Below are 22750 nucleotides of genomic sequence, written 5' to 3'. Positions count from 1 at the left end.
ATGACTAGAATATTTCAATTGCTTTTTTTTTTGTAACAATTCAAATATATATAAACTTGAAATTTTCAATGTTATTAAATTATACTCCCTTTGTTTTAATTGATAGACAGTTCCATGGCCTATAGTTTTTAGAATTATAATAGACAACTAGACAAGATATATGGAATAATTTTCAGACATGATAGTTAAATCATTCTTCTTACTCGTGTTCATATTAATATGATAATGTTGTCATAATTTTTTTTAGATAGATAAGTTAAAAAGAAAAGAAAAAAGGACAAAATATAAATCGTCTTATGATATCTCTCATCATTCAAAACTACGTATTGTTGAGTGATGTATCTAGTAATTAAAAATTGGAGTTTATCTTATAGATTTATAAATTTTACTACAATAAGCCAAAATTCATACGAGCATATACTATTATTTTAGATCGATGTGACTCCCCTTATTATTATTCCAATTTATTTGTTACCAATGTTTTTTATAAGTTGTTGCAAAAAGAACTTATAAGTGGATTGGTGTTAGTCTCAACTCTTAAAGCCAAAAAAAATATTATGCCAAATAGATCGAGACCAAGGAAGTATCTATATCTTTTAGGTAGTGTTGGCCATGTTTGGCCTAATCATGGTAGACTCGCCTGCATGCTGCGTCAGACATACGGCAAGAGCACACCTAGAGAGGCAAGAGTTATCTCCTCAAAAAAAAAAAAAATATGGAAGGAAAAGAAGCCAAGAGAAGAGTATATAGTGTGTAGTTACTTCTCACTATGGCCAGATGCCAGATGGCCTGCACCTCTAATAGTACATGCCTACATTCCATGTTTCATCGTTTATGCTTGGACTCTAGGAAAGTTCTGAATAATTACTACTTCATCCGTTCTACTCCCTTCGTCCCATAATATAGTGTCTATTTCATTTTTGGTTGGTCAAACTTTAAAAATCTTTGACCGAATATTCTCATTTATATATATAAAAAAACATATTCATGTGGGATCTTGTTAGATTCGTCTCAATGTGTAGTTTCATAATATCAACTTTTTATATTTTTTATTAATACGAAATTGAAGATATTAAAGGTCAAAGTTACGTCTTGAAGATCGTGTAAAAAAGAAACAAGCACTATATTATGGGACGGAGGGAGTATAATATAGTGCTTGCATTTCTTTTTGGGTGTCTCAAAATGTTATGCCTATTTATTTTTTATCAATTTGTTTGGACTAAATTATCCTTCATTTCTACATAAAACTTTCCAAAATGCCCCTACTTTCTTTTAAAATTTGTGCTCCCTATTTATTGTTTTACACCATTTCAAGGAATATTTATTGCTCTTTCATTTTATTTTAAAGGAAAAAGAACAAAAAAAAACTAGTTCCAAGATAAAAATACCCAATAAACATTTACTTAAATATATATTTTTATGAAATCCTAAAACTCCTTCCATTTTCCTTAATTCTTGTGAAAAATGAGAAGTGAGCACTATATTATGGGAACAGAGGGAGTAAATTATTAATGGTTGAGAAAGGGCAGAAGCTTTTGCACATCATGTTATTGTAAATCAGGACTTCTTTCACATCATAATGTAGAAACCTTTTCTTCGTTGAAATGTTAATCATCCACAATCATAATTTTCATTTTTCCACTCCTGACTAATATAATAGTCCATAGTTAGTAGGTTGTATGCATACTTTATGTGAATATAGTATTTCATGTCCATTATATGTTCAACACAGACCCAAGTTGAATAGGTCCCAATATATATTAGATTAACAAATGACATATCTTGTAATCTTATATTATGGACACTTAGAGAGCACTTGTGGGACATTTCAAACATTTAATGACATCTTTTTAACTAGAATCTTTGAACAAAAATTAAGATTTTCAATAGAAAAACATTTTTCCAAAAAAAAAACACAAAAACGTAGATAAGAAGAAAAAGAAAAAATAAAGAAAGCCATAACTCACGAACATTGTTTTATCTTCATACAAGATTAGTATTGCAACAAAAAAAACGGTTTTTTTTACCAAATCCCCCCGAGTTTTCACGAAATTCACCGGGTACCTCCGCACTTTTGAAAATACACGAGGTACACCTCAGTTCAACATAATATACCCAAATACCTTTAGTGACTAATGGCGTTAGTCGCCGTTAGTCATTAACCCTAAATTTTTTATTTTAAACCCTAATTAACTCATAATCCTAACTCTAATCCTAAATCTAACCTTAAACCCTAACCCTCTCCCACCACCCCCTCCCCCACCCTCCCAGCAGCCCCCCCTCCCACCATCGCCCAGCAGTCCCCCCTCCCACCATCGCCCAACAGCCCCCCTCCCTTATCTCCCCGCAGTCCTTGCCCCTCCCCCACCCCAAAAGCCCCGACGTTTTCCCCACTCCCCGCAACACTCGTTGATTTTCGCACTCTCCCCCCAACCCCACTCGATTTTGGCACTCTCCCCCCACACTAGCCGATTTCTGTTCACGCGTGCGTTTCTGGGTTGTTCATCGACGAGGGTGGGGGTTTGGGTGCCGAAATCGACTAGGATTGGGGGGAGGGTGCGAAAATTGACAGGGATAGTGGGAGGGGTGCTGCATGGAGGTGGGGACAGGTAGGGGCTGCGTAGGGTCGGGGGCTGCTGGACGATCGTGGGAGAGGGGTGGTTGGGGTGGGGGAGGGGGCTGCTAGGACGGTGGGGGAAGAGGTGGCGGGAGGGGGCTGGTGGGAGGGTAAGGGATGGTTAAGGTTTAGGGTTTGGGGTTAGGGTTAGGGTAGGGTTAGAAATTAGGGTTTAATTAGGTTAATTAGGGTTAAGACTAACGACGGGTAACACCGTTAGTCACTAAGGGTATTTGGGTGTATTATGTTGAAACTTAGGAGGTAGCTCGTGTATTTTCAAAAGTGCAGAGATACCCGGTGAATTTCGTGAAAATTCGGGGACATTTGGTGAAAAAACTGTAAAAAAAATCTAAAACTTAAAGGAATATTGCTTTATAATATATTTGATTTTAGGGATTTTTCACCAGGTACCCCTGTGGTTTTTCAAAATTCATGGGGTACCCCTTGTTTAAAAAAAAATGCACGAGGTACCCTTTCTATTTCTACAAAATGCATGAAATATCCTTAATGACTAACGGTGTCAAGTTTTCGTTAGTCATTAACCCTAATTAATTATTTTAAATCATAATTAAACCCTAATTCTAACCCTAATCCTAACACCTACCCTTAACCTTAACCCTAAATTCTAACCTAAACCCTAACTACCAGTACACCATCCCTCCTCCACCCTTCCACCACCGCTCCCCTACCCTCCCACCACCCCCGCAGCCCCCTCCCCCACCTTATCGATCTTTGTCGAACTCCCTCCCACCCCCGTCGATTTCCGTCAAAGTCCCCCCCCCGTTCGAATCCCGTTGAATTCCCCTCCCCCACCTTAGCGGTTGTTGCTCTCTTCTCAGCCAAAACAAAAACACACGTGAAGGAAGGAGCACGAATAGGGTGATGTGTTGTTGTGCTGCTATTTCACGGCGGCAACAAGCGAGGAGACAGTGAAGGTGGTGATGTGGTGGTTCACGAAGAGGAAGCAGCCAGATGAGAGAAGGGAAAAGGGTGGCTACAAGGGTGGGTGGGCTACGGGGGGTCGAGGAAGGGGTGGTTGGGTGATTAGGGTTAGGGTTTAAGGTGGGGGTTAGGTGTTAGGGGGTTAGGGTTAGTTTTGGGATTAGGATTAGAGGAGTTAATTAGGATTAATTAACCCTAATGACTAACGAAAACTTGACACTGTTAGTCATTAAGGGCATTTTATGCATTTTGTAGAAATAGAAAGAGTACCTGGTACATTTTCTTAAAACAATGAGTATCCCATGAATTTTGAAAAATCATAGGGGTACTGGTGAAAAAACCTTTGATTTTAAGATATATTAATAAATAATATAATGTTTTATTATATCATTTTTCATATCCATAATTTTCTAGATAATGTTTTTTCGTTTTCAAATCGTCTTTGTACCTATGTCTGTTCCATTTGTGTGCAACCTATATTTAAGTTATTCTATGAGTTTTTTTCATGTTAATTTCTATGATACTAGTCAATGGGTCTGATTGGTACTAGCATGCCTTAGTTCCATCGGACCCAGTTTGCCCAACCCCAATCTAGCTCGAATTTTTGTTTTCCATGCAAATTCAGGATCCCCGACTTTATCCCACTTTAGCCTACTTCGATAACCAACATTAACCCTAACATGCCCGACCCTAACAAAAGAATTATCCAAAAAAAAGGGATACAAACCCTTAACTTTGACTCGTGATCTAACTCGATCTAACTTGTTCGTATCCTAGACTTAGTTTGGCTCGTGAAAAACATGCCTTAGCATTTATCTCCTTTAACCCCAATTATGACCCACACGACTCACCTTATTCCCTAAAAGAGTCATTTAGGGTGCATTCTGTTCAACTTAAAAAATTAAGTTTCAGGTCCAATAAGTTCAGATAAGTTCAGATAAGTTCAGATAAGTTGCAATAAGGTCTAATAGGTGCAATAAGTTCCAATAAGGTCTAATAAGGTCCAATAAGTTCCAATCAGGTTTAATAAATTCCAATAAGTTCAGTTCAGGTTCAATCAGTTCAGTTCAGATAAGGTTCAATAAGTTCAGGGCCAATAAGTTGAATAGAACGCACCCTTATTAGGGTTGACTTACCCCCGGCTCAACCTGTCTTTGACTCCACTGCAACTTGACCCAATGCATTTAAATTGATCGCATGCTATATGCTACCGGTTCTTGAAGATCTAGAATATAATCTTAGATTTGGAAGTAGAAAACATTGCTTTGCTTTTACCTAGTTACTTATTCCAAATTTTCCAATGGAGTCATTTATAAGTGCTAAGTATACTTACCACTAATTAGGGTCAAATTTGTTAGCAAGTAATCCAATACTTGTCTAAGGACAAGAAATATTCAGGAAGCCAAATCCAATGACTCTTTCAGGGTGAGGATCAGCTTATTATCACTCCTCTTCCTCGCCCTTCAACATTTTTTGACCTTTCATGTTAGACTAGTTAGACTGATCATCATGCAAGTCGCAAGAGATGTGGGTTTCCCATAAGAACTCTCTCTATCCTATACACAAACCAAAACTTGATATTTCCTCTTTTAGAAATAAGTGAAACACAACTTTTAAAAAGCTCTTACAAAAAAGAGAGAAGTGTTTCATTTATTTCAGAATGAACGAAGTATTAATTTGGATTATGAAAAAAATGTAGCTTTATAATTTTATTTGACCCAAAGAAAAGATGATCAATACTAATTCCTCATTTAATAGCATTCTATCCACGTCTTTCTCATATAGCTAGTAAAAAAGAAAATTGTTAACGTGAGGATTCGAACCCTCAACCTCAAGTATGAAAGAAAGAGATCCAACTATCACCCCTACATACTATCTATTTAATCAAAACTTTTTAAAATGAGTATGATATATGAACGGAAAACTTGTGAAATCCATATAATAAATTATTAGATAAATTTTTTAAATGAGTATGAAATGACTTATGTAACTACTGCTAAATTGTAGCATTATAGCATATAAAAACCCCGAGACATCGTACGAGCGTAAATACTAGTAATTCATCATAAGGTGGACAAATTAACAAGATAAGCCGTATAAGCATTAGAGAAAGCATGTTAATGTAAACTCCCGCCTTCTAGCATTCTCCAACTAAAGACTAACAATTATAGATGCTAATTTGTTTCTTTGTCTTTATCTGATTAAATACAATAGCATTGTAATTGCTTCATGTTTGTAAGAAAATAGAATTTAGGTTATACGTCTTTGTCAGTTTCTTGATTGCTTACGGCTATTATTATTTATGAAAAAGTTGTGGTTGGTGTGAAATTATGGTAGTATGGTGCCTAATTAGATCGTAAATGAGGTTACCCGTCTAAGTCATCTATTAGGAAGAGTAAGTACCAAGCACTATCCCCCTTGCCTTATTTTATTTTTTCCTTCATAGCTGCCTCATATTATTTTGGCGTGGCTTAATCTCAATCCAGCACCTAATTCTTCAAAATCCCCCGCCAGGATCCTTGAATCCAATGGTATAATTTCCTATTTCCTACATAGAAGATCAGAGCTTTACTAAGTAAATTAGATATTAATTGATTTTTAAAGTCTCTCTCTAGCAAAGCCTAGGGTTTGAGAACGAGTCTTGGTGGTCGAGTGCCGAAATCTCGTTACTGGAGTCTGTTTCCCTTTCTAGGGATCTTGTCGGTGATTATGGCCGACGAACTGGCGTTGAGATGTGCTAATCTCAAAATAACGGCAGAGGAGGAGGAGATTGTTGACGTTGAGGGTTCGAATGTTGTAACAATAAATCTTGACCTAGCCCTTTTTGTTGTGGGACGAATCATGACAGAAAGACCATTCAATTTCGAAGCTTTCAAAAGGACAATGAATCAAATATGGAGTATATCAAAGGCTGCACTTTTTCGGCCTATTGAGCATGGGTTGTTTGTCATACAATTTGCGAATTTGCGGGATCGTACTAGGGTATTAGAAGGTCGTCCTTGGACTTTTGATAATCATTTAGTGTTGATGAATGAGATTGATGGATGTACGCAGCCTTCAGCCATTATCCTAATGCAATCTCCGTTCTGGGTACGATTATATAACCTTCCACTGGATAGTAGGACCGAGAAACATATCCGGAGTATTGGTGGTATTGTAGGACATGTGCTGGAGGTGGAGAACATTGGTGTATGTTGGGATAAATCGGCTCGCATAAAGGTGCTGCTTAATGTCTCGAAGCCGTTGCGCAGAATAGTCAAGCTCTGTAACTCCAAGGGCTCTATTGTGGTTGTCGAAGTGAAGTACGAGAGGCTTCCGACGTTCTGTTATATGTGAGGTCGGATTGGACATATTGAACAGGATTGCTGTAAGGCCGATACGGAGGAGAGTGATGTTGAGAAACAATGGGGAGTCTGGCTCCGTGCATCACCGCGCCGACGTAGACTACAGATGGAGGAGGAAGCGAAGAGATTCTTGAAGTGTTCACGATCATTAGATTTTGATAAAGTCCCTGAGGACGAAGGGACAAATTCTGGTGAGGCTTTACGTGTGGAGCCTATTGTTGCGAGGGGTGCGAAGGATTTGGTTGCGGTAGAGCCGACACAAGCTGCTGATGGGGCATCCCCAATCATTAATGAGACCGAATCTCAAGTAAGTTCCCATGTTCCTAATGAGCCTACTGTTCCTCTTGTTTTTGCGGTGGGACGTGGGTGACCTTCCACAAAAGGTCAAAAACCAAAAATCACAAAAAAAAGAATAACAGGGGGAAGAAGGGGGTTATCTCTGCTATAAAAACATGTCTGGGGGTTATTAAAAGTGATAAACGCAAGATGGGAGATGACATGTTAATTGATGATGAAAAAGATGGAGGTGACTATGTAAATAAAAAATGCAAACTTTCTTGTGTTAATGAAAGGGTTATAGAAAATAATAATGTTTGTTTGGCTGTTGGTTCCGAAGTCGAGTTGGGAAGTCATATTGATTTTCAAGTAGCGGAGGTTGGCTTAATCCAACCCCGCGAACAGCAATGAAAATATTGAGTTGGAACTGCAATGGGCTTGGCAACCCATTGTCAGTTAAAGCCCTCCAGGACTGGTGCTGGAGGGATAGGCCGGAGTTAGTTTTTGTTATGGAAACGAAGATTGATGCGCAGAGACTTGAGTTGATTAGGAATAGATGTGGTTTTATGAACGGTGTATGTTTTAGTAGTAATGGAAGATCAGGGGGAATGGGGCTGTGGTGGCGTGACTGTGGGGTAAATGTGTGCTCCTTTTCGCATCATCATGTGGAAGTGGATGTTTGTGATGCTGATAATATCCCGGTCTGGAAAGCAGTGGGAGTGTATGGCTGGCCCGAAGCAGCTAATAAGAGATTGACGTGGGAGCTGATGCGAAATATTAGACAGGGTTGTGTGCTACCTATGCTTATGTTCGGAGATTTCAATGAGATTTTGGGGATGAACGAAAAGGATGGAGGAGCTATGCGTGGTGAGCGACAGATTAATGCGTTTCGGGAAGCTATAGAAGATTGTGTATGTCGAGATCTAGGGTATAGAGGGAACATTTTTACGTGGCAACGGGGAAACTCTCTTGAAACTCTAATTCGCGAGAGGTTGGATAGGTGTCTGGCATATAGTAATTGGTGTAACATGTTCCCTTATGCTGAGGTGATTCACTTTCCTATTTGTCATTCGGATCACGGGGCGATATTATTGAAATTTGGTGACAGGCCAAAAAAGAGACAAAGGGCAGACTATTCCATTTCGAAGCTCTTTGGTTATCTAGTGATGAATGTACGAAGGTGGTTTCGGATGCGTGGGTCTCAGTTGCAGGTGATTCTATTCCCTCACGAATTGAGCAGATGGCGAAATCACTTTCGTCATGGGCCTCGAAAACATTTGGAGATGTTCGCAAAAGAATTAAAAATGCTGAACGAAAGTTGAAAGAAACGCAAGGGGGGCAGCTGGATGCATACTCATTACAACGATGCCACGAGTTGAGTAAAGAGTTATGTGCCTTGCGAAAACTAGAGGAGAGCTACTGGCATGCGAGAGCAAGGGCGAACGAGCTTAAAGATGGTGATAAAAACTCCAGCTATTTTCACCATAAAGCGACTCGGCGTAAAAAAAGAAATTTCATAAAGGGGTTATATGATGAGCATGAAGGGTGGCGAGTGGAGAAAGAAGAGATGGATGCGATCATTGCAAATTATTTTTCCAATTTGTTTGCTACAGAGAATCCATGTCATATGGAGGAAGCGCTGGAGGGGATTGAGGAGCTAGTATATGAGAAAATAAATGCCGCATTGGATTTGGAGCCAACGGGTGAGGAAATTCGTGAGGCCTTATTTCAGATGCACCCAAATAAAGCACCTGGGCCGGACGGAATGCATGCACTATTTTTTCAGAAGTTTTGGGGTACGGTCGGGGGTGATGTCATCCAGTTCTTGAAGGCGTGGTGGCGTGGTGAGATTGACTTGTCGGAGGTAAACAGTACGTGCATTGTTTTGATTTCGAAAAATAACGACCCCAAAAGAATGACGGAGTTTCGGCCCATAAGCTTGTGCAATGTTCTGTACAAAATAGTCTCCAAAACGCTTGCTAATAAATTGAAGCCTATGTTGGGATCTCTAATCTCCGGTCAACAGAGTGCTTTTGTGCCTAAGCGTCTCATTACCGATAATGCACTGATAGCTTTTGAGATATTCCATGCCATGAAAAGAAGGGGGAAAAAAAAAGATGGTACTGTGGCATTAAAGCTGGATATGAGTAAGGCATATGATAGGGTGGAATGGAGTTTTTTAGAAAGAGTTATGCAAAAGATGGGATTTAGCTTTGATTGGGTTCGACGCATTATGCATTGTATGTCGAGTGTGAGGTTCTCTTTCAAGTATAATGGTGGCATTTCGGGCTCTCTATATCCATCACGGGGCCTTCGTCAAGGGGACCCGATATCTCCATACCTTTTCCTTCTTTGTGCAGATGCCTTCTCTCAATTACTTTCAAAAGCATCAAGCGAGAATTTTATACATGGGGTGCAGGTGTGCAGGGGTGCTCCAAGAGTGTCCTACCTTTTCTTCGCTGACGATAGTATTTTATTTGCTAGAGCTAATCTGCAGGAATGTTCTAAAGTGGCTGATATAATCAGAACGTATGAAAGAGCATCTTGTCAGAAAGTTAATCTAAGTAAGACAGAGGTAGCTTTCAGCAAATGTGTGGGTGCAGCAAGAAGGAAAGAAATTGCAGAGACGTTAGGGGTTCCGGAAGTGGTGAAACATGAGAAGTATCTCGGATTGCCTACTATAATCGGGAGATCTAAGAAAATGGTGTTCACATGTCTGAAAGAGCGCATATGGAAGAAAATGCAAGGATGGATGGAGAAACTGCTATCTCGACCGGGAAAAGAAATTCTTATCAAGGCTGTTGCGCAGGCAATTCCTACTTATATGATGAGTATTTTCAAAATTCCAAATGGGCTCATTGACGAAATTCACGCTGTGTTAGCAAAATTTCGGTGGGATCTACAGTTACATCCAGGAAAATTCACTGGCATAAGTGGGAGTCTCTATGTTTGCCAAAAGCAATGGGAGGTATGGGCTTTCGGGATTTGAAATGTTTTAACCGAGCGTTGTTAGCTAAGCAAGGGTGGCGGTTAAGCATGGACCATTCTTCGCTGTTACATGGAGTTTTAAAGGCTCGCTACTACAAAAACTCGGAGTTTCTGGAGGCTTTGAGGGGTTTCGATCCGAGCTTCAGTTGGAGGAGTATATGGGGGGCTAAATCATTGGAGGGTCTCAAATGACGTGTGGGAAATGGTACATCTATTAGGGTTTGGGACGATGATTGGCTTCCGGGAGAAGGGGCCTATCTGGTACTGTCTCCTCCCCCAAATAGTAATCCTGACCTTCGCGTTAGTGAGTTGTTGGGTGTTGAGAGGGGGTGCTGGAATGTTGATGTGGTGACTGAGAGTTTTGAGGCGCAGGATCGACAAAGGGTGCTTGACATCCCTCTTCCTTTATCTTGGCGAAGTGACTCATCATATTGGTGGCCGACTTTGTATGGCACATATACAGTACATTTCGAGTATTGGTTGGGAAGGTTGGGGTATGCACGAACGTGGGACCTCTACCATGGGCAAAGAGAGCGGGATTTATAGCGGACGGTGTGGGGGTGGAAGGACCACCTAAATTGCGACACTTCATCTGGAAAGCGTGCAAAGGTAGTCTAGGGGTGATGGACGTTCTACAAAAACGGCACATTCGCAATAATAGTACATGCTCTGTGTGTGGATGCGACGACGAGACAATAATTCATTCACTGTTTGAATGTAAGTATGCATCGAATATCTGGAGGCAAAGTAGTTTTACGAGCAAACTCCTGGATGCCCCATCCGCGTCGTTTGCTGAGCGATTCATGTGGTTTGCTGGCCAAGTGGAAAGAACGGATTTAGCGGTGTTTGGATCTCTCGCCTGGGCTGCGTGGTTCTGTAGAAACCGAGCAGTGTTTGAAGAGGTGGCGGGGATGGATGCTGTCTCTATCGCTGCGGGCTTCGTGAAGCATAAGTTAGATTATGTGAAGTATAATGCGAAGGTTGGACAGCATGCTAGCCCTGCCATGTTTAATGGGCCATCCTCATGGCAACCGCCACCAATATCTTATGTTAAGGTCAATGTAGATGCACACATAACCCAAGGAAATGGGGTGAGCTTGGGATTGATAATTCGAGACGATTGTGGAGCTATCAAAGCTGCTGGGGTTCGCAGGTTGGCTGCCAAATGGGGTCTTGAGATGGCGGAAGCTGCTGCCGCGAGATTTGGGGTGGAAGTGGCCCGAAGGTTGGGGTTTTCACGAGTGATGCTGGAATGTGATGCCCTCAATATTGTGCGAGTGATCCTTGATCGCAAGAAGGGAGCTGCCCCTATCTTTCTTATGTTTGATGATATTGCTGAAATTAGTTCTTCTTTTTCGTTGTTTGAATGTGTGCATGTTAAGAGAGATGGGAACACAGTTGCTCATTCTATAGTTAGATGGGATGCTCTTGTTAACTCTGAGACTATTTGTACGAATTTGTTCCCCCAAAGCCTTCAAACTTTGGCGGAATTAGACTTAATATAATTTTCCAGCTCTGTTTCCTTTCAAAAAAAAAAAACATAGAAGATCATTGTTCAAATCTTGATGAAAGTAAAAATTTAAATCTCTATTATATAAGCCAAGGGGGGAGCAATGGTGTCCCCTTGGAATTTACTCAAATGCCCCTCTGGCCACCTAATCAACCCCAATTCCATGCATAAACTTGCCAAAATAAAAATATCAATCAAATCAAATTTAAACCCAATCAACTCATATAATATTCAATCATATAAACTCACCAATAAAAAAGATCCAATCAAAAAGATACATAATCAAGAACTGACCAAACATTAATAGTACATACAATAACAAAAAAAAAAATTACACGGCATAACACCCTTTCAAATCAATTTTTCCATAGCACAAACTCAATTACAAACACAAACTCCAAATAAAAAAAAATAGTTCTATTCATAGATTGGAGCAATACGAAACTCTGAAATTTGCCGATTCTTTACCGTTAATCAGGTACGCAGTTGTTCGTTATTGAAAATAAAATTATGTGTGATGTTCTATGTTCATATGTACTATGTTCCAGTAAAATTAAACTCAAATTATAGTAACTCTTACAAATATGTGTTGTAATATATTTTTTCAAAAAAAATTTTAAACTTATATTACAGCTTATTTAAAATTTAATTTGAAGATAGTTGAAATTCAAATTAAAATTACATCATAAGTGGTCGAAAAAAATGCAATTTCTTCAAAAATGACTTCAATATTCGTGCCCTGGATATAAAAAAATTGAGACAAAATATGAGAACTCGAATTGTTTTTGTGCCCATATATTAAAAAGAATTTGAGAAAAAAAATACTTAAACCCATCTAAAATCAAAAAAAAATTTCGTTAATATAACTTTAATATTCGTGCCCAAATATTAAAAAAAAAAAGACATAATATGAGAACTCGACTTTGGAGGAAATCAAAAAAATACTTAAATCCATATATTAAAATCAAAAAATTGTGCCCATAATCGAATTTCAACATAAACCGCAGAGCTTGGGCCATGACCGCAAGCAAGCTTGGCGATCCATGATAGGCTGAGCGAAAGCCAATTCGATGACCGGCAAAGCCAACTCTGCAACTTGCTTGGGATAATCCTCAGCTACTAATCGACGATCTCAAATGGATAGAGAGAGAAAAAATCGAGCTTGTGGTTTGAATTGGGGGAAATGGATGAAGATGATGTTCAATTGAATATAGAGAAGAAAAAAATATTGCGTGAAATTCAGATTATGAGTATGCATGGTAATTTGGGGAGTAGTGGTTTGATTTGGGAGAAATGTAGTCGCACGCATAGCGTGCATTAAAAGCTAGTATTGTTGGAAGGAAGGGGGGTTTGGGGTGATGGACCGTTGAGTGAGTGGTCCTATACAAAGGCGCGCAATCCAGAAGATTTTCATCTTACCACAGATTCTCAAAAGGGGAAAAAAGATAGTTCTCAATCTCCCCTCTGAATGATACCACGTTGTCAACATAGAAATAAATGTCACATATGACATATATATATGCATGATCAATTGATCAAGATAATATCTCCAGAACATAAATATGACATGTAATATTACATAAAAGAAAAAGAACATATAGTATCAGATGTCTAAATAAGCAATCAGATAAACATGTTAGGAATGGAGCTAATTGGTACTTAATAAGAGGGGAATTCGGCCTAAGATAGACGTACAACAATTTTGACTTAAGTTTATCAATAAGACAACTTATATATGGTTCTACCTAAGACGACATTACATAACCCGTTATGTATAACAAAAATAAAAAGTCTAAGTAATCCTCCAAATCATGTAGTAAGTTAAGTCAGGATCGTTGATTCTACAAAAAAAAATTGCTCTATAGTTAGCTCTTAAATTATGTTAAGACTAAATGAGATTAATATTTGTAATGGTCGAATAAATTATATTAATTGATCAAGATATAAATAAAAGACTCTAAATTAAGTATCTCTACTAGCATGAAGTAATACAAGATAATTCCTATCCAAACTAATCAATTAAATGTTCACATGGAAACTTACACCCTATAAAATACCATAAACCTCCCCCGAGTATCTATGACTTTCCTAATATGCTATCAAGCCTAATTCCGTGAAATCATGCAAATTAAAGACATTAAACATAAAATCCTAATAATTTCCTAACAGTCCATTTTACCTACTCTCGTGAAAAATGTCCTTAATTGAAATACTCAATTTCGTCAAAATCCAACACCATTGTGATCAAGACGATAGAATAATAACTACTAGTGGAAAAACGTGCTTTTGCAACTTTTCAAATGTTCGTTTTTTTCCTCAAACGCAATAGTTGATGAGTTTTCGCCAAATTTTGCTAATTTTTTTGACATATGCTCCGGTTGACCGAAGCATTTGTGATTTCAGTCTTTTTTTTATATATATTCCTTCGCTTCCTTCCTCTTTTATTGTCTTTCCCTAGTCCCTGCTCCCCACCCCCCCCATTTTCTCTCTCATCTCTCCTCTCGCAAATGGCGACCTCTCCTCTCTCCTCCCACCACGAAAACACCGACCATCTCCCCCATCAACGAAAGCTAAGCACTTACGGCCCGTTTGGTAGTTGGTCATAAATGGTGGTAATGAGAATGAATTTGTGTGTAAATTTGTGAAAAATATCATTGTCCATTCCCATGGTAATGCTAATTTATCCTAAAGTGTCCACTTTCCTTCTTGAATTTTCATTACCATCCAATACCACCTTGTAGGTGGTAATGAGTGGTAATGAAAATTGCTTCCCCTTGGAGACAAAAACACAAGTTTAGGGGTGAGATTGCTTGTCCATGGAGAAAAAATGCCTTCCCATGGAGATTTTAAGGGTGCTTCCCCAATAAAATTGCACTTAAAATTCATTCCCATTACCGCAATTTATTAACGACTACCCAACGGACCGTTAGAGTTTTGATTAAAACATGGTTTTCCCCCTCTCTGACTAACTCCTTTGTCCCTAACAGAAAATTGGTTCTTTAGCAGCGACGACGATGGTGGTGCAGCAGCAGCAGGAGGAGAGAGAAGATTTCTTCAATTTCGTTAGATCTAGAGGTAACCCTAAGTTTTGCTTTCTCTCTCCTTGTTCTCAGATATAAAGGTAACCCTAATTCCCTAGCCTCTTTTGTAATTCTTACTGCTCCGATGCCATGTTTAGCTTCGTCTCCGGTAACCTCCAACTTGCAGGTGAACAACAATCTCAAATTTACCCTCAAATTGATATGGTTTTTTCCTGTTTTGAAAAAAAAAAACAATTAGTTTCTAATTGATCTGCTATGTGATTTCACTTTTTACTCTTGAATTTTATAGGGTATCATATTAAAAAGAATTTTTTGGATTATTTAATACTTTTTAAGGCGAAAATTTATATTGTTATTTGCCATGAAATTTCAATCGTGTTTTGATTAATTGAAAATCTTCTCTGGATTATTGAAGTATGTTTGTGATTTGTCCTTTCTCAAACATTGTTTTTTTTTAACTTTTTATATATCATGTTGGTAGGCTATGTTTTTTTTTTCTTGTAACTGATGAAACGTGCTTAAAATATGTCCTTGCTATGCGGATGCATGAATATTGAGTATATGCATCATGAGACCCTATTTATCTTAGAGTTAGACTTGCACGTGCTGTAGAACTTGATGTTTGTAGCGTATATACTTTTGGTAATTTTTACTAGTGATGTTGTTGCTCTTTAAGATAAAAAATAATGCTTTTCATTAATTGTTTTTCGCTTGATGTTGCTCATTGTTGTTGCTATACAACATCGGTAAGCTGTATTTTTTTTTTAAAAAAAATTGACAAATGCTTCGGTTGTTAAAGGAACACCGAAGCATTTGTATCACAAATGCTTCGGTTTTCCCTTAGCCAGAGTATTTGTTAAATTCTCGTATGGCGTCTGCTACGGGTAAAATACATAGCATTTGTGGGATTTTTAACTGGAACATTTGAGCTTTTTTGTACTAGTGAACAATATTAAATTATCCCTAATCTAGTATTGAAATATGCTCAATCAAATAAGCAAGAATAATTATTAAATAATTAATTGGGAAATTTAAAGGTATTATCATGAATTAATTCATTGTAGGGTTCAACTTAACCATAGTTTAAAGAACTACCCAAGCATGATTGAGATAATAAACAAGCTAGAGAAGAATAATTAAAATTCATAACAGAAAACAAAGAGAAAAGAAGGAGAAAATAAATAATTAAATTAATAAAAGAAAAGAGAGTTTTGGAGAACAATTAAGATCTACAAGTTTCTCTCTCTAACTTATCTCCATAACCTCAAAAAAGTGTATAAACATTAACTAAGTCCCCTCATAAAACAAGTAAAAGAGTATTGGATTTTCCTACGTTACATCCTTTGTGTTTTTTCACTTTCTACGTTGTACCCCAATCTTTTATAAATTTTACACGGTACCCTCAAGTTTACCTTTTTTTAATGCACAATACCCTTACCGTTGATCATACATCATTAATTTCGTCTATTTTTTATAATTTGGTGGAACAAATCTGATTAAACAATCCCTTTAAGGGGTAAACCGTAAACTATGTATAAATCAAATTATTTCCATTAAATTAAAAAAAATAAATGAATTAATGACATATAATCAGCAGTTTGGGCATCGTGCATTTAAAAAGGTAAGGTTGAGTGGTATCAGGTGGAACTTATAAAAAGTTTGGGTACGACATAAAAACTGAATAAACACAAGGGTATAACATAGTAAAACCCAAGAGTATTTATAGCTTTCCAAAATAACAAAATCGGCAAAATAAGTCGTGCTATGTAGCAGATCAACACAGACGTGTCAATAAAGATACGGACATGTTGACATGTAAGCATATAAACTATTATACCATATCTCCCTTCTCTCCTCTTCCTCCTAAAAAAGTGTAATCCTTTTCTTCTAGTTTGGGAATGCCATCATCATTTCGATGGTAGCAAACCCACAATTCTTCTTTTTCTTCTAATTTTTATTGCTTTTGTCAATAATAATTCCCCCATTCTCTATTGTTTTGAGAGTTTATATCCAATTTCTGGGTTCTTTCTCTCCTTTTATGGGATTTTGGAGTTTGATTTTATTCTCTTCCCACGTGAAAGTTTAAAAATTGGTATGGAAAATTGTTTCTATTAGTTGAAATTGAAGACTATCAACATAAAGGTATTGAAACTTTGGATGCGGTCAACAAGGATAAATCAAGAATTTTTTTTCCCAAGACTATATCAGAATGATAGACTTCTCCATCAATACCTGCTTGATTCAGCAAATACAAGGGGATTGTGTTGTATTGCTGAATCTGGTTCATTATATTTTCTTCGAAAATAAATTTGATTTGATCTTGTCTAATTATATCTTGTTTTTTCTTTAATACTTACCGTAGATGTTATTTTCTTTCAATTAATAAAATTTCTCTTTAAAAAAAAGTATAAGCTATTATACGATTAGAAGTTGTTGCTTTGGAGAAAACAGAGCAACACGGACGTGTTGTCCCGTAACCATCAGATTTTTAAGCTCATCTTCGAACCACTATAACTTTTGATCAGGAGCTTTGTTTGGCAGATGTAATATGTTGTTGGAAACCTCATTATCATATTTATAAAAAAATTATGAGAAAAATAGTGAATAGGTGTCATATTTCGCACAACCATGAATAGAGGGTTGTATCCTCTTCAATTCTAATCCGTTGTCAGCATATATGATATATCGTTTCAAAGGTAATCCAAGAGAATTAATCCTAATTTTCTTCATAGGAGTATATAGTACCTGAAATTATATCAAAACACAGAAAAACCCGTGAAAGCAACAAAATTTATGAAAAGAGATCTAAATATGCACAAATGCAATGTAAATGCTCTAATACTACCTGAAAATGCACGTATACAAATAAATTATGCTAATATATGAACTTATTAGTCATTAAATAGACTGGAGCGGCACCCATTGATGAAAAGTAGTTTGAATTACTTACAAGTACAAATGAGGTTCTAATGTAAAACAGAATGGATTAAAGAGAGGAAAAAGGGGGATGGATTAAAACAGTAATTACAGGGCTATACCTAGAAAAACTAGCGCAGCTTTAGCAAAACCCAAAGGTTATGAAGGTTGTCTAGATTTTTGAGAAGAACACACCATGTAGTTTCATTTAGATCGAAGTTGCGAAAATTACTGGGATAAGCTTTAAAGTTGTCCATGTGTTGTTGGTATCTTAAAGTAAAAGCCCACAAGATAGTCCCACATTATGCGCAAATTAGATCATGCACCGAGGTGCAGGATGAGCATCCTGCACCTCGGTCTAAACGGTGGCGTTTTGTGTGTTTGAGGAGGGGCCAAAATTTGGCTTTTTGGCGCCTTTTGTGAAATGGGCCAGCTTGGGTTATGTCATGCAAAGTCATGCTGTACTTTGTAATCAATCAATCATTCTCTCTCTTTCTCTCTCATAAATTTTAGAAGAAGCAATTTAAATCTCTCTCAATTTTTTTCTTCTTCACTGATTTTCTCCATTAGTTTCATAATTTTCTTTTATGTTTTTTTACCAAAAGTTTTAGATTGTTGGATTTTCGGTTTTGCATTTTATAAATCTTTACAAGTTTCATGGTACGTAAGTTGGAAAATGGAGGATATAACTGAAAATGAGGGAGTTTGAGTAGACAATATTGGTCTTCATAATGCAATGGAAGATTTAAGGAATGAAGGAGAAAGGGAAGAAGATGAAGTAGCTAAGGAGAATGGTATTTAGCTACGAATTTTTTTTCTAATGTACAAATGCGTGTTGGATGATGTGCAAGAGTATAGGAGTGTACAATTGGGCATTATCAATGTTCAAAGTGTTGACTTTTAATGTACAATATTATTTTATGCTTTTAGTTAGATACGTCAGATATCCCATGAAATGTCATTTTGCGCAGACAATTTTTTACTTTGGTAATTACATAAGTCAGTCATTCACTTTGTCTCTCATTTATTGTGGTAGAAACAATTAAATGTCTCTCATTTATTTTTCATTTATTGTTGTAAAAACAATTGAATGTCTCTCATGAATTTTTCATTTATTGTGTTCTTCATTGAAGTCTCCCTTATTTTCATGTATGTCTGTCATAAATTCCGGGAAGTTGAAATTATGTATGTATTCCTGTTTTGCATATGTAAATTTGTGATGTGTTTAATGTTACTCACTTTGACGATTAGAAGATAACTAGAAATATACATTTAGGGTATTCCAGTGATCATATCAATGACAGCCAATGTACATACGTTTATATGTGGGGTAGTATTATGTTGTTGGTGTGTAATAATGCAAATTGTACATGTTGTTATGTTATAATTGTTACTTTATTTGTCTATAGAATACGTTGAGTGCGAGACATCTGAATTGATACAGAAAGAGGTGGTTAATGATGAAGAAGCTTACAAGTTATACAATGACCATGCATTTAAATGCGGATTTGGTATCCGTAGGGGAAAAGTGTGTTGGAGATATGATACGAAGACCATCAGGCAACGTTTTTTGGTTTGTAGTCGTGCAGGATTGAAAGACATAAAAACTGGTGTGCCTAAGGTATGTGTTATGTTTGTTTTTAATATAAGTCATGATAATGTGTACATTAATTTGATATATTAGTGTTGGGGGGTTGTGATGATCATTAATTCAAAGCTAATGTTCACTGGAGTTTACTTGAGGGATTTGGTATATATAGTGATGATCATTATATGTAGGTCATGATATTAGTAAACATTAGGTAGTGATTTCAAATGATTGTAAAAATATTGGGGTAAGATGTATATTGGTCTAAATATATATAATAGTGTTGTGGAATGGTAATGATCATAACTGGAAACTAAATGTTCAATGGAGTATACTTGATGTTCTTTTTTGGCACAGGCATATACTAAGCTTGATCAACGGTGTGATGTAAAGCGTACATTCAATTTGATGTATCCAAAGAGTCTGGACTTTTCATTGTTACTAAGCACCATATGATTCACAATCACCCCATGGTGCCAGTAATACAAAGACATTTAATTAGATCTCATAGGAAAGTTACTGTTGAACAATTGCACATGATTAATAATTTGAGAAGTTGTGGTGTTGGGGTTGCTGAAGCTGTGCGTGTATTGAGGAAGGAAGCTGGGGGATCTGCCAATCTTGGGTTTGGGCACAGGGATGCTTATGATGCAGTTGCTGCTCAAAGAAAGAAAGAACTTGATGGTTGTGACAGTAACCAGTTAATTAAGAACTTTTCACAAAGGCAAGCAGTGGAATGTGATTTTTACTATGACGTTCGACTAGATGCTATTGGCCACTTAATAAGTTTTTTTTGGAGAGATGGAAGAATGAAAAGGGATTATGAAGTGTTTGGAGATTTGGTTGTTCATGATACGACGTACCGAACGAATAAGTATGGGATGATTTGCGGTCCGTTTGTTGGGATGAACCATCACCAAAGGAATGTGATGTTTGGAGTTGGTTTCCTACTAAATGAAGACACCGATTCGTTTGTGTGGTTGTTTGAGTCTTTTTGAAAAGTATGGGAGATAGGTCGCCTATAACCATAATGACTGACCAAGATGCCGCCATGGCGAAGGCTATAAGCATTGTCTTTCCCAATGTTATACATCGTCTTTGTATATGGCACATAGGGAAAAATTCCATCAACAATATAAAAGGCTTGAGGGGGAAGGCTGGATTTGTGGATCTATTCAATTATGTTTTAAAACATTGTGAGACCAAGAGTGAGTTCAAGCACTATTGGACAAGGTAAAGTAGTTTTATTTGTTGAATTGGTGTTATATTGTTCATTGTTGTCAGTCAATGTTCACTGCATAATAGTTCGTGTTCATTTGGTGGTTTGTTGATCAATGATATTTTTGTTGATTAAATTAACAAAGTAATGTTCATAGTGGCAACCTTAATGTACAAGTTGTTAAATGACAATGTACAGTAAGTAGTTGATAGTAATTATGATATTGTAGCTCAGTAAATGTCATGATGTAATGTACATAATATATGTGTATGATTAGAAATCTATGTTCACTGAATGAAATGCAATGTTCTTTGAGACAAAGCGTATGCTCACTGGTTATAAAACAGTTGTTCTCTGTATTATGTATGCAGTATGACTACCAAGTACAAGTGTGATGCATGTCCTTGGTTGATGAGGTTGTATAAGTTAAGGAAGATGTGGTGTCCTGTCTACTCCAAGGATTACTTCTCAGGGGGGGTGCTGTCATCTCAAAGAAGTGAGACCACAAACCATTCTTTGAATCAAAGGCTCCATAGAATGCAAGGCCTTTGCGATTTCTACAAGGTGTTTATAGATGTTGTTGAGGAGTGGAGGGATAGGGAGAATGGTGAAGATTACAATGCACTTAATGGCAACAAACATCTAGCATTTGTAGATGTTAAGTTACTCAATGAGGCAAAGAAGATATACACTGTGGCTGTTTATCTGACATTCGAGGAAAATTTCATTAGAGGTGCGTCATTTTGCCAGAAACTAGTCAAGTATGATCCCCCTATTTTTGAATACCATGTAGGTCGCACTGAGAAAGAATACTTAATGCATCTTGTTAGATTTGACCAAGAAAATATGACAATTGATTGTACATGTAAGTATTTCACTGAGATGGGTCTATTATGTTCGCATTCATTGAGGATTTTCCACATTCATAATGTTGAAAATATCCCCGAAAGATACATTTTGGGTAGATGGGCAAAACATGCTATGTGTACAAGAGTTGACGATGACGTGGGCAAGGATGTAAACATTGTTCAAGCGTCGGTGTGGCGTGTTCAAACTACTAGGGATTCTTTAGCAATAATCAATTCAACCCAACATGACATAGCTGCTAGGAAGGTTGTGGAAAATGCTTTAAGTGATTTGAAGTCAAAGGTTGTGTTGCTTATTGGGAAGGTTGATGAATCTATCACAATTGATGAAGTGACAAATTTGTTATATCCTGTTGTGAAAGACCCACCTAAAAAGAGGAAGAAAGGAGCTAGGAATGTAAGGTTGAAGAGCACTGTGGAAAAACAGGTTAATAGGTTAAGAGGGTGGAAGAAAACTGCTGAGAAAGCTGCATTGAGGAACAAGGCAAAAGCGCAAAAATCTGTCCAGGTACTATTAGTACATTGCAGTTGCACAAATGTTCATCGGTTATAGTCGCATGTTCATTATATAGTTATTTGGATAGTAGGATAATATGATGTATATTTTTGGCGTGCATAGTTATTTTTTTGTATTGATGTACACTGGTATTATGTCTGTTCATCTGTTATTGGTACATGTTCATTGTATGATTGTATGTATAGTTTGATACGAGCATGGCATATTTGAGTGGACATGCTAACAAGATATATATGGTATATATGGGGATGTTCAATGTGTCTTGGTGACATTGTCCAATAAGTATATTTTGAATGTTCATTGTCATTAAATGTTAATTAATTTATAATTAGTTTTAGTCAGCTAACATTGGCTAATACAGGAATACATTGATATACCTGAAGAGTGTAATGTAGCTCACTCAACACACAACAAGTCTCTTCTTGATGTGTATGGACCTGACGATTATTTCCATATTAACCACATCCCTGGGGAAGGTAGTAATGTTGAGCAGCCGCATCATAAAGCCGCTTTGGAAGCCTACCATGAATATTCTGAGAAGCTTTTTGGTAATTGAGAATCGATATTTATTGTCAGTTAACATGAATATTTTGATGAGCTCTTTTGGGGGGAATGAAACGTAGTCCACAGTGAATGAGTTGTTGATACACTATTTATTTTTTGAATTCATGTAGCTCATTCACATTGTACTTTGTCCAAAACACCCAAAAACGTGCTTGTAATTCTTCTAGTAAAGAGGTATGTAATTCCTCTTTATATAATTCCTCTTGAAAGAATATTTTGATAATACAATGCTTATAAATCTTATATATATTAATTTTAGGTAGTGAACATGAAAGAATTGATAATGTACATGATAAAAATATGAGTAAAGAGGTTGTTATTTGAAGAAATGCTTGAATATGCGTATAATTACGATTGAATGT

The 22750-nt window shown here is 37.0% G+C and overlaps 2 protein-coding genes across 4 annotated transcripts; both read left to right on the top strand.

The window, feature by feature from the left end:
- The first annotated feature begins 14205 nt into the window (after window positions 1–14205).
- Window positions 14206–22608, top strand: LOC104889215 (protein FAR1-RELATED SEQUENCE 5). 3 transcript variants are annotated; one of them, XM_048641904.2, is made up of 5 exons: window positions 14206–14752; window positions 19044–19255; window positions 19580–20455; window positions 20813–21815; window positions 22186–22608. In XM_048641904.2, the coding sequence occupies exons 3-5, from the start codon at window positions 20226–20228 to the stop codon at window positions 22378–22380; spliced, it is 1428 nt and encodes a 475-aa protein (XP_048497861.2). In that variant the 5' UTR covers window positions 14206–14752; window positions 19044–19255; window positions 19580–20225; the 3' UTR covers window positions 22381–22608. The 3 variants fall into 3 exon arrangements, with proteins under 3 accessions (XP_048497861.2, XP_048497864.2, XP_057249937.1); XM_048641907.2 differs by having other exon boundaries at window positions 14206–14884; XM_057393954.1 differs by lacking the exon at window positions 14206–14752 and having other exon boundaries at window positions 14910–19255.
- Window positions 18371–20220, top strand: LOC130590245 (protein FAR1-RELATED SEQUENCE 5-like). The gene is made up of 4 exons (XM_057392305.1): window positions 18371–18428; window positions 19044–19255; window positions 19580–19632; window positions 19779–20220. Exons 1-4 carry the CDS (start codon window positions 18371–18373, stop codon window positions 20218–20220), a joined length of 765 nt encoding a protein of 254 aa, XP_057248288.1.
- Window positions 22609–22750: the final 142 nt, after the last annotated feature.

This window comes from Beta vulgaris, chromosome 1, assembly GCF_026745355.1.
Source record: "Beta vulgaris subsp. vulgaris cultivar EL10 chromosome 1, EL10.2, whole genome shotgun sequence".
NCBI classification, from domain to species: domain Eukaryota; kingdom Viridiplantae; phylum Streptophyta; class Magnoliopsida; order Caryophyllales; family Amaranthaceae; genus Beta; species Beta vulgaris.
This window is presented reverse-complemented; position numbering and strand designations above follow the sequence as displayed.

What these genes read in the sequence shown, in the direction of transcription:
- LOC130590245 (XM_057392305.1), top strand. Translation starts at nt 18,371, where the DNA reads ATGGAAGATTTAAGGAATGAAGGAGAAAGGGAAGAAGATGAAGTAGCT. An exon ending in TGAAGTAGCTAAGGAGAATG is followed by an intron (nt 18,429 to 19,043) that starts GTATTTAGCTAC and finishes ATTTGTCTATAG; the next exon opens with AATACGTTGAGTGCGAGACA. An exon ending in AAGCGTACATTCAATTTGAT is followed by an intron (nt 19,633 to 19,778) that starts GTATCCAAAGAG and finishes TAATTTGAGAAG; the next exon opens with TTGTGGTGTTGGGGTTGCTG.
- LOC104889215 (XM_048641904.2), top strand. Translation starts at nt 20,226, where the DNA reads ATGGGAGATAGGTCGCCTATAACCATAATGACTGACCAAGATGCCGCC. An exon ending in TTCAAGCACTATTGGACAAG is followed by an intron (nt 20,456 to 20,812) that starts GTAAAGTAGTTT and finishes TTATGTATGCAG; the next exon opens with TATGACTACCAAGTACAAGT. An exon ending in AAGCGCAAAAATCTGTCCAG is followed by an intron (nt 21,816 to 22,185) that starts GTACTATTAGTA and finishes TGGCTAATACAG; the next exon opens with GAATACATTGATATACCTGA.